This window comes from Neoarius graeffei, chromosome 16 (assembly GCF_027579695.1).
Source record: "Neoarius graeffei isolate fNeoGra1 chromosome 16, fNeoGra1.pri, whole genome shotgun sequence".
NCBI classification, from domain to species: domain Eukaryota; kingdom Metazoa; phylum Chordata; class Actinopteri; order Siluriformes; family Ariidae; genus Neoarius; species Neoarius graeffei.
In genome coordinates, this window is record NC_083584.1 from 13,211,446 (window position 1) to 13,222,699 (window position 11,254).

General features: G+C 41.8%; 1 protein-coding gene across 3 annotated transcripts in view; it reads left to right on the plus strand.

Annotated features, from left to right (window-relative positions):
• The window catches only part of LOC132900432 (adhesion G protein-coupled receptor E1), a 76,578-nt gene that overhangs the window by 58,217 nt on the left and 7,107 nt on the right, over positions 1-11,254 (plus strand). For all 3 annotated transcript variants that reach the window (XM_060942522.1, XM_060942523.1, XM_060942524.1), the window contains 5 exons: positions 4,916-5,133; positions 7,344-7,410; positions 7,528-7,619; positions 10,334-10,502; positions 10,701-10,790. In XM_060942522.1, the coding sequence (XP_060798505.1) occupies positions 4,916-5,133; positions 7,344-7,410; positions 7,528-7,619; positions 10,334-10,502; positions 10,701-10,790 (636 nt within the window). The remainder of the gene's footprint in view (positions 1-4,915; positions 5,134-7,343; positions 7,411-7,527; positions 7,620-10,333; positions 10,503-10,700; positions 10,791-11,254) is intronic.

Below are 11,254 nucleotides of genomic sequence, written 5' to 3' on the forward strand. Positions count from 1 at the left end.
ACACCTACGGTCAATTTAGAGTCACCAGTTAACCTAACCTGCATGTCTTTGGACTGTGGGGGAAACCGGAGCACCCAGAGGAAACCCACGCAGACACGGGGAGAACATGCAAACTCCGCACAGAAAGGCCCTCGCCGGCCACGGGGCTCGAACCCGGACCTTCTTGCTGTGAGGCGACAGCACTAACCACTACACCACTGTATCTTTTTTTTTTTTTTTTTTTAAAGAATTATTATTTTCGCAGGGTGGCACGGTAGTGTAGTGGTTAGCGCTGTCGCCTCACAGCAAGAAGGTCCTGGGTTCGAGCCCCGGGGCCGGCGAGGGCCTTTCTGTGCGGAGTTTGCATGTTGTCCGTGTGGGTTTCCTCTGGGTGCTCCGGTTTCCGGTTTAATTACAGCAGTGTTTCTCAACCACTGGGCGGCAGCCAATGAGTGGGCCGCGAAGCGCCATCTAGTGGGCCATGAATTTTTTTCAAGTTGAAGCTAAGTTTTACTTGTAGTAGGGTACAATTGCTGAGTTGCACCCGACATCACATCCGCCTCATTAAGCTACGGTCACACTACAGCTCGCGATGCTTTGCGATGGGTTATCGATGAAAATGAGGCATTTTGATGGTGATATACATGTGAGCTAAGAGATGTGGTTACACAGTCGGTGAACAATTGACTGTCGCGCCTTTGCGTGCTTGAGTCTGGTGCAGCTCGAGTGGCCGCGCGTGCTCATGCAGTGCTTTGTGCGTGCGCTTGGGACCCGGTCATTATAGCAAACACCTGATACTGATTTGAGTGCAATCAGCCACACAGACATGGAAGCTGTTTTCACGGAAGCTTTGCGAAGCATTATCATTATTACTGTCATGTTTGTTTATAGCCATGTTTATAACACTGATTTATGATTCTCATCTCATCTCATTATCTGTAGCCACTTTATCCTGTTCTACAGGGTCGCAGGCAAGCTGGAGCCTATCCCAGCTGACTATGGGCGAAAGGCGGGGTACACCCTGGACAAGTCGCCAGGTCATCACAGGGCTGACACAGAGACACAGACAACCATTCACACTCACATTCACACCTACGGTCAATTTAGAGTCACCAGTTAGCCTAACCTGCATGTCTTTGGACTGTGGGGGAAACCGGAGCACCCGGAGGAAACCCACGCGGACACGGGGAGAACATGCAAACTCCGCACAGAAAGGCCCTCGCCGGCCACGGGGCTCGAACCCGGACCTTCTTGCTGTGAGGCAACAGCGCTAACCACTACACCACCGTGCCACGTTTTATGATTCTGCTTTTGTTAAAAAAAAAAAAAACACTTGGAAAATGCTCTGGACTCTTACAGTAATGCTTTTATGGCTGAGGACTACAGTTGACTTGCTAACTTTAGGACTGCAGTTGTCATGAACAGTTCTGCGCTCAAGTCTCCATCAATGAACAGTTTATAACTTCAACAAAACAGACTTCATGCAATGAATTTCCTGGTTACACAGTTATACTTTGTGACTGTATAGGACAGTTATAGAAGCAAGTTATTTATAATCACATTATCCGTCATCACCCAAATGAGGATGGGTTCCCTTTTGAGTCTGGTTCCTCTCAAGGTTTCTTCCTCACGCCATCTGAGGGAGTTTTTCCTTGCCACCGTTGCCAAAGGCTTGCTCATTGGGGATAACATTAGGGATAAAATTAGCTCATGTTTGAAGTTTTTAATTCTCTGTAAAGCTGCACTGTGACAATGTCTATTGTTAAAAACGCTATAAAAATAACTTGATTTAACTTAAATATCACGCCTGCTAATAAACACTCTTCCTGCACTTAGAGCCGTCTACCGCTGTCTATCTTGTAGTGTCCTGATCCCCAGATCTTTAACCCAGCCACATTATAAAAAGTTGTACTCCTCTATGCTCTTCCAGGTTTTCATTTGTGTGTCCGTGTAGAATGATGTCTGCAGCACCAGGTAGTTTAAGAATGGGTCCCGACTCATTACAGGTATGAATAGGTGGGCCTCAAAGCAGAAAAGGTTGAGAACCCCTGAATTAGAGAATATTTATATTACATACACTGCAAAAAATGGCCTTTCAAAAATAAGAAATAAAAGATTAAAACAAAGCATATTTGCTTGAATCAGGTGAAAAAAATCTACCAATGGAAATAGTCAAATTTGACTTGGTAAGATTTCTTAAAGTAAGATGAAAAATCTAACCTGTTTTGAGATGAAATAATTCCAAAATAAGATTGGGGAACTTATTATGCGAGATCTGATTAACTCAAAATAATCCTTATAACAAGATTGTACTTCTTATATTTAGCCATTTTTTTAAGCCTTTTCTACCTTTATTGGATAGGACAGTGTAGAGACAGGAAATGAGCAGGAGAGAGACAGGGAGGGATTGGGAAATAACCTTGGGTTGGAATTGAACCCAGATCCCCAGATTTATGGTATGGCGCCTTATCCACCTGAGCCAAAGTGGATGACTAAATCTTAGCAGTAAAATGACAAAGTCTTAGCAGTAAAAACTGAATTTAAGATAAATATACTAAAATTAGGATTGTTAAATTCTACAACGGTGGCACGGTGGTGTAGTGGTTAGCGCTGTCGCCTCACAGCAAGAAGGTCCTGGGTTCGAGCCCCGTGGCCGGCAAGGGCCTTTCTGTGTGGAGTTTGCATGTTCTCCCCGTGTCCGCGTGGGTTTCCTCCGGGTGCTCCGGTTTCCCCCACAGTCCAAAGACATGCAGGTTAGGTTAACTGGTGACTCTAAATTGACCGTAGGTGTGAATGGTTGTCTGTGTCTATGTGTCAGCCCTGTGATGACCTGGCGACTTGTCCAGGGTGTACCCCGCCTTTCGCCCGTAGTCAGCTGGGATAGGCTCCAGCTTGCCTGCGACCCTGTAGAAGGATAAAGCGGCTAGAGATAATGAGATGAGATGAAATTCTACAACTAAGCATTGCTAGCTTAAAAGATTCTCCTTTTGTGACCTGTAATTAGTAAAATACTCTAGATATGAGACCAGAGACTATCTTGAATCAAGTTGACGACACGTGTAGCATTGCAACAAGTTTTTTTTTTCCCATTTCAACATTCAAACATTAAAACATCTCTTAAGATTCCACTTCCCCAGGACCTCAGGCACCAAAAAAATAATAATAATAATAAAAAAAAGTCTACGCATTTTGACTTACAGTGCTTACACAATGCCAAAACAACAGTGCATTTTGGGGGCACTAGATTAAAAGATTTCAGTAAAGTTCATTTATTCTCAAAACAAGCATACTTTGTTTTTTTCTTGAAACAAGATGAACCGCATTTGACAAATGTCCAAAATTTACTTACTTGTTTTAAAAAAAAACTTGTTTTATTTTCAAAGGTGCTCCAAATAAGACTTTTTCAAGACATTTTGTCTATACAAGATTTTCAAGATGGACTGTCTAAAAACTAGCCTTTCTAGCTAAATGAGGTTTTGCTTGTTGGGCAATTATGTCTTGTTATAAGGGTGGCTAGATGTTTTGACTTGAAAATAGACAAATAAACTTCCTAAGATTTTTATTTTTTGCAGTGTAAGATGTAAACTTCAGAACGGATTATTCAGATGTTTTTCAACATAGTGTGTTTACTCTTTGTTGATAATGAAGAAACATCTGCCAAACTGCTAGATTAATGTAGTAGTTCTATCCATTAAGAATCCATGATATATGGTATATAAAGAATTTTTATTTGCTCACATGGCCGTAGGCCGATGAACTATTGCCTTCCCGCAGCATCTGTCATCTCTTCTTCCATCCATCCGTCCGTCCATCCACAATTCACAAAAATCACTACCCCTCCCTGAGTTTTCAATGGATTTTGATTCTGAGTGTTTTGTTTGGAAGATCTAATCAGTCTGCACAATACTTACTCCCTGGTTTTGTGATTTCTCATTAACAAGTTGCTAATTAGCCCGATTAATGGACTTTCAGGAAAATCGCTACACCTCCCTGAGTTTTTAATGCATTTTGATTCTGACTGTTTTGTTTGGAAGATCAAATTGTTCGAATTGTTCTCATGAATAGCAACTTGGCGAATTATAAATTAGTCTGGTTTCTCATGATATGGGCGTGTGAGCTATTGTCACTGACGCTCTGGTTTAAACTCTTGGCATGAAAGAAGTCAGATTACCAGGTGACAGGCTGGAGAACAAAATGCACAGGTTAGACGATAGCAAATGGAGAATATAGATTGGCTGATAAAAATACACACATCCGAGACAACCAGACGTGAATGCTTGTTCTCTACACTGCATTTTAACTCACTAGTTAGAGTTGGTGTGAAGAAGCCTTTATTTGTCACATGCACACTCAAATGTAACCCATCTGAGGCGGTGAACACACACATACATACTCAGAGCAGTGGGCAGCTATGCTACAGCACCCAGGGAGCAGTTGGTGGTTAGATGCCTTGCTTAAGGGCACTTCAGCCATAATACAGAGGGAGGAGAGAGTGCTGTTCATTCACAAAACTCCCCTCACATTTTTCCTGCCAGTCCCAGGAATCGAACCAGCAACCCTTTGGGCCCATGGCCTGCCCCTGTATGCTAGCTCTTTTAACATCAGAGATAGAAAGACAAATTAGAACAGCAGTGTTTTGTTTTTTTTTGTAACATTGAGGAAACCTAAGCAGGTAATTCTTTCCACAGATTCACAAAAAAACTGGGCTGCATTTCAAGCTATATATTAAATAGCGTCAGTGGTCCGCATTGTGCTGTTTGGGAGGCAGTCCAGGTTCTGTAAATATGTATTGATTTGTGAGATCAATCGATGCAGTGTAGGACAAACCATATTACAAAATGTTCTTCCACAATTAGATCCCTCAAATAATATCCTTGAACCCAATTAACCTTCCCTGTGAGTGAAATATTACCCTAACAGTTAACATTCTGTCCAGGTGGGATGTGCGGTGGTGGCGGGTCTGCTGCATTTCTTCTTCCTCGCTGTGTTCTGCTGGATGTGTCTGGAGGGTGTGCAGCTTTTCCGCATGGTGGTGTTGGTGTTCAATACCACTCTGAGTCGTGGCTACCTGATGGCCGCCGGTTACGGAGTCCCTGCCCTGATTGTTATCATATCAGCCAGTGTCAATTCTAAAGGATATGGCACGCCACGCTAGTGAGTTTCATCCAGGATCTTCTGCCGTTATGCTTAAAATAATCTCTATCTGTAGTGTGTATGTGTAAGTACTGAAAGTGGAACAGAAACATTTTCTTTAATCCAAATTCACTTCTAATAGAAGTCTTGGAGCAGTTAATGATTTTTCCCCCAATTTGGTATTTTGCCAATTCCCACCCACCAGCCAGCAGTCCCCTATGATATTGACTTCTAAGGAGGGTGAAGGTGAGCATGTGCTTCCTTCAAGATTTGTAACTCCATCATACAGCATCACAGGGCATCAGAACATACAGTGTCTTGCAAAAGTATTCATCCCCCTTGGTGTTTGTCCTGTTTTGTTGCATTACAAGATGGAATTAAAATGGATTTTTGAGGGTTAGCACCATTTGATTTACACAACATGCCTACCACTTTAAAGGTGAAAATCGTTGTTTTATTGTGATACAAACAATAATTAAGATGAAAAAAACAGAAATCTGGAGTGTGCATAGGTATTCATCCCCCAAAGTCAGCACTGTAGAGCCACGTTTTGCTGCAACTACAGCTGCAAGTTTCTTGGGGTATGTCTCTATTAGCTTAGCACAACTGGGATTTTTGTCCATTCCTCAAGGCAAAACTGCACCAACTCCTTCAAGTTAGTTGGGTTGCATTGGTGTACAGCAATCTTCAAGTTATGCCACAGATTCTCAAATGGATTGAGGTCTGTGCTTTGATTAGGCCATTCCAACACATTTAAATGTTTCCCTTTAAACCACTCCAGTGTAGCTTTAGCAGTATGTTTAGGGTCATTGCTCTTTCCAACGTGAACCTTTGTTCCAGTCTCAAACCTCTGGCTGACTCAAACAAGATTTCCTCCAGAATTGCCCTGTATTTAGTGCCATCCATCTTTCCTTCAGTCCTGACCAGCTTTCCTGTCCCTGCAGATGAAAAACATCCCCACAGCATGATGCTGCCATCACCATGCTTCACTGTAGGGATGGCGTTCTCAGGGTGTTGGGTTTGCACCACACATGGCATTTCCCATGTTGGCCAAAAAGATCAATTCTAGTCTCATTTGACCAGAGAATCTTCTTCCATGTGTTTGGGGAGTCTGCCACATGATGTTGGGCAAACACCAAATGTGTTTTCTTGAGCAATGGCTTTTTTCTGGCCACTCTTCCATAAAGCCCCGCTCTGTGGAGTGTATGGCTTATAGTGGTCCTATGGACAGATACTCCCATCTCCGCTGTGGATCTTTGCAGCGCCTTCAGTGTTATCTTTGGTGTTTTTGTTGCATCTCTGATTAATGCCCTCCTTGTCGGGTCTGTGAGTTTTGGTGGGCGACCTTCTCTTGTCAGGTTTGTAGTGGTGCCATATTCTTTCCATTTTGCTATAATGGATTTAATGGAGCTCCCTGAGATATTCAAAGTTTGGGATATTTTTTATAACCCAACCCTGATCTATACTTCTTCACAATTTTGCCTCTGACCTGTTTGGAGGCTTCTTGGTTTTCATGTTGCTTGCTTAGTAGTGTTGCAGAGTCAGGGTCCTTCCAGAACAGGTTGATTTATACAGACATCATGTGACAGATCATGTGATACTTTGATTGCACACAGGTGGCTCTTAATCAACTAATTATGTGGTTTATGAAGTGAATTGGTTGGACCAGCTCTTATTTAGGGGTTTCATATGAAAGGGGGTGAATACTTATGCACACTCCAGATTTCTGTTTTTTTCATCTTAATTATTGTTTGTGTCACAATAAAACAACAATTTGCACCTTTAAAGTGGTACACATGTTGTGTAAATGAAATGATGCTAACCCTCCAAAAATCCATTTTAATTCCATCTTGTAATGCGACAAAACAGGACAAACACCAAGGGGGATGAATACTTTTGCAAGACACTGTATAACGTTATCTGCCTTCTTCTGCATACTTGATCTCACAGATGCCCACGATTAGTTAGAGTCGCTCTGATTGACAGGGAAGAGACAATATACCCCTCCCACCCAGACAGCATGCAAATTTTGCTCAAATTTTGGGAATCAATAATTTGTTCGTAATTTTTAGAGGGAAATATGTCAAAATTCTTGTCTGGAGTAATCACACATACACTACAGATACAGTAAACAGGCATTAGTTTGAGAAAACACTGGAGTATTCCTTTTATACGAATTCAAACCACTGATAAATTGTTGCATTTTTATTTTTTGCTGCATTCATCCATAGCTGCTGGCTCAATCTGGAAGACAATTTCATCTGGAGCTTTTTCGGCCCTGTTTGTGTCATAATTATTGTAAGTAATGAGAGTTCTGATGCGTGATGTATTTTTAATTAAAAAGAAATCAACATACCTTATTAGTTTTTTGTGCTCTCAATAATCTCTCATTATTATTTGGTCGGTCTGTGCCAGGTGAATGCAGTCTTCTTTTTCATAACGGTATCGAAGCTGGCAGAGAAATTCAACTCCCTCAACCCTGATTTAAGCCGCCTGAGAAAAATCAGGTAAGGCTTTCCTCCACTGACCTTGATTAAATTGTTAAAAAAGTAACATTAAGGTCACTAAGAAATAAACATACATGTATATACATGTACTAAGGGCATATTTGGCCATTTGAGTTTCTACATGTTCTACCATGTAGTTAATAGGTGTATTCAACTAATCCAGTGCTGCACATCGCTGACTTAACGTGACGCAGGCTGGACTTAAAACAATTCATGCTGGTTAGAAACATGGCCCGACTATATGACATTAAAACCTTGCGGAAGCAAAGAGGCTGCAGTTTTCTAAGTCAGGCACTGCAGATGCTCTCCATCAACTGCGTGAGCTAGAACACACCTTCGTGATGCCAGAACATCAGCCTCATTGGCTGGAATCTCCAATGACAAACATGACATGTTTCCTGATGCTAAAAACGTGAACGTCAATACTCAACACTGAATTTATGTGAAAGTAACCCAACAACGATTTATTAGATGAACATTATAATTTATTTCATCAGTTATCATGTTCAGTTTAATGAAAAGGAAAGGGGAATTTCAACTCTAAACAACAATTTAATTGCAATATTTATCGTACTTTACTTTTTATCTTAAGTACTATGCATATATGTTTTGTTACACTGCATATATTATATTTTGTCTGAATCAGAGCTTGTATTTTCCAAATTTCTGACACATCATGAATGCAGCATTATGTGCAAAATTCACGCCATTTAAATCACCATGTTGCATCATGGGATGCAGAAGCCGACGAAGTGAGCTCTGTCTGTATACTGGAAATTTTCGCCAGAGTAGTATATCATCCAGGTAACTGTCGTGTGCTGCAAATTTTTTATTTTTCACATACAGTATACGACTTACTACTTTACCACCAAGATCAGTCTACACCGATCAGTCATAACATTAAAACCACTGACAGGTGAAGAAGTGAATAACATTGATTATCTCATTACAGTGGCACCTGTCAAGGGGTGGGATATATCAGGCAGCAAGAGAACGGTCAGTTCTTGAAGTTGATGCTTTGGAAGCAGGAAAAATGGGCAAGTGTAAGGATCTGTGCAACTTTGACAAGAGCCAAATTGTGATGACTGGACGACTGGGTCTGAACATCTCCAAAATGGTACATCTTGTGGGGTGTTCCCAGTATGCAGAAGTGTTGTAGTCGAGTCACTAAACCTCAAGTCCGAGTCCAGTCTCGAGTCCCCAGTGTTCAAGTCCGAGTCAAGTCCAAGTCATTAAAGAAAATTTCAAGTCGAGTCCGAGAACAAGACTCCAGCTGCACCATTCGACGGTGGCTGTTGCTGCCTTTATGTGAAAGCGTCTCTGCTGCTGTGTTGGACTAGCGTTCCTGCTCGACTGCCTCATTTTAGTTAACAGGCTACAGATAAAAAGCTTGTTCATCGCTCAGCAAGCCCCGCCCACTATCAACAGGGCAAATAACATGAGAGAGGGTTAACACTAGCTAGTTCAATGCTCAGCAAACCCCGCTATCAACAAAGCAATGAACATAGCATGTCACTTCCTTCTCTGGGTGGAGTCTTCCCAAATGACAATTGAAGTTCGAGGTTGTCCCAGTTGTCTCCTCGATAGTGCATTTTTTCCCACTGCATGAGAAGTCTGTATAAGCAAAGCGGACAATCCTAGGGGCATTCTCTCCAGGCATTTTAGTGCCATTAATGTTAATTTGTTCCTGAACATGATGTATGAACAGGTGAATGTGCATTCTCTTGCACAAAATGAGTATAAAAATTAATGTAGATATAAATATCTTGTGCCAAATTATTATGGCATATTACAAAAAATAAAGAAAAAAATCAGAGTCCTCATCTCCAATTTACGAGTCTGAATGCAGTTAATGCACAAGTCCAAGTCCAAGTCCGAGTCATCAATGCTCAAGTCCAAGTCAAGTCACGAGTCCTTAAAATTAGGGCATGAGTCGGACTCAGGTACTTCAAGCCTGGTATGCAGTCGTTAGTACAGACCAAAAGTGGTCCAAGGATCCAAAGGACAACCGGTGAACCAGTGACAGGGTCATGGGTGTCGAAGGCTCATTGATTCGCATGGGGCATGAAGGCTAGCTCAAATGGTCCAGTCCCACAGAAGAGCTACTGAAGCACAAACTGCTGAAAAAGTTAACACTGACACCTTTCTGTTTTAGCCAGCATTCACTTTTTCACCAGTTTGTGCTACAGTCGCTTTTCTGTGGGATTGGACCATATGGGCTAACCTTCATGCCCCATGCGAATCAATGAGCCTTCGACACCCATGACCCTGTCACCGGTTTACCGGTTGTCCTTTGGATCCTTGGACCACTTTTGGTCGGTACTAACCACTGTTTACCAGGAACACCCCACAACATGTGTTATTATGGAGATGCTCAGACCCAGTCATCTAGCTATCACAGTTTGGTCCTTGTAAAAAAAAAAAAAGTCACTCAGATCCTTACGCTTGCCCATTTTTCCTGCTTCCAACACATCAACTTTGAGAACTGACTGTTTTCTTGCTGCCTGATATATCCCACCCCTTGACAGGTGCCACTGTACTGAGATTATCAATGCTATTCATTTCTTCACCTGTCAGTGGTTTTAATGTTATGGCTGATCGGTGTATGAGCAGTACCCAGTACGGAGTTTCGGACAGAGCCAGAGTCTCTTATTTTTAACAGGATCTGTGTATTAGCTGCGTATAACTCTGGATAACTCTGTCTCCCCCTATAGGGCATTCACAATCACTGCCATTGCTCAGCTGTGTGTGCTCGGCACCATGTGGATCTTTGGCTGTTTTCAGTTTGACGAAAGAACGTTGGTCATGTCCTACCTCTTCACTATCTTAAACAGCTTGCAGGGAGTGCTGTTGTTCATCATGCACTGTCTGCTCTCCAAACAGGTCCGTTGATTTCTCTTGAGTTTGCGTCACTGAAATAGAGATGACAATGAAATGAGATGTCAATTCAGCGTAATGAAAAGACATTGTGAGTTAGGGCTGAATATGTCGCATTTCAGAAACTGCTTGTATAATGATACAACCAGCATTCTCACAATTCCACATTATATACCTCGAAAATCCTTCTCCTGCTGTGATTAGGTGAGAGATGAATACATCAGGTTCCTGACTTGTCTGACTAGACGACAGAAGTACTCCGAGTTCAGCACAAACCAGTCCAGCAAATCCCAGGTACACGCTGTCTTAAAGTCAACCTTATAACTCTTAGATTGAATTTGTAATGCAGGCTCATACGGAGGTAAAAATAAAGAATTATTGATTATGTACATGATGAAAAACCACCGCTTCAGTCCCAGTTGGGTTGTTCTTTTTTTGCGCTGTGTTTTAATTAATACACCAAAGCAGGTCATTTAATTTCCGTCTAGTTGTCAGGCTTAAAATATTTACTGTACCTCAAAGCCAAATTTGACAGACATAAGTAGCGGCCTCTCTTTAATTGTGGTCTCTCAATTCTCGAATTAAGTGTGTAGTTCATTTTCCAGCTAACTATGAATTGAAATGCTTGAGTGTAATGCCAAGTTTGGCAGCATTATCAATCAAGACAGGTCCTTAAATCTACTTTCAGCTCTGTGCCGTATTTTCTGGGTGACTATGGCACTGCGAAATTGGAGTTTTATATGATAGGCAAGAAGACA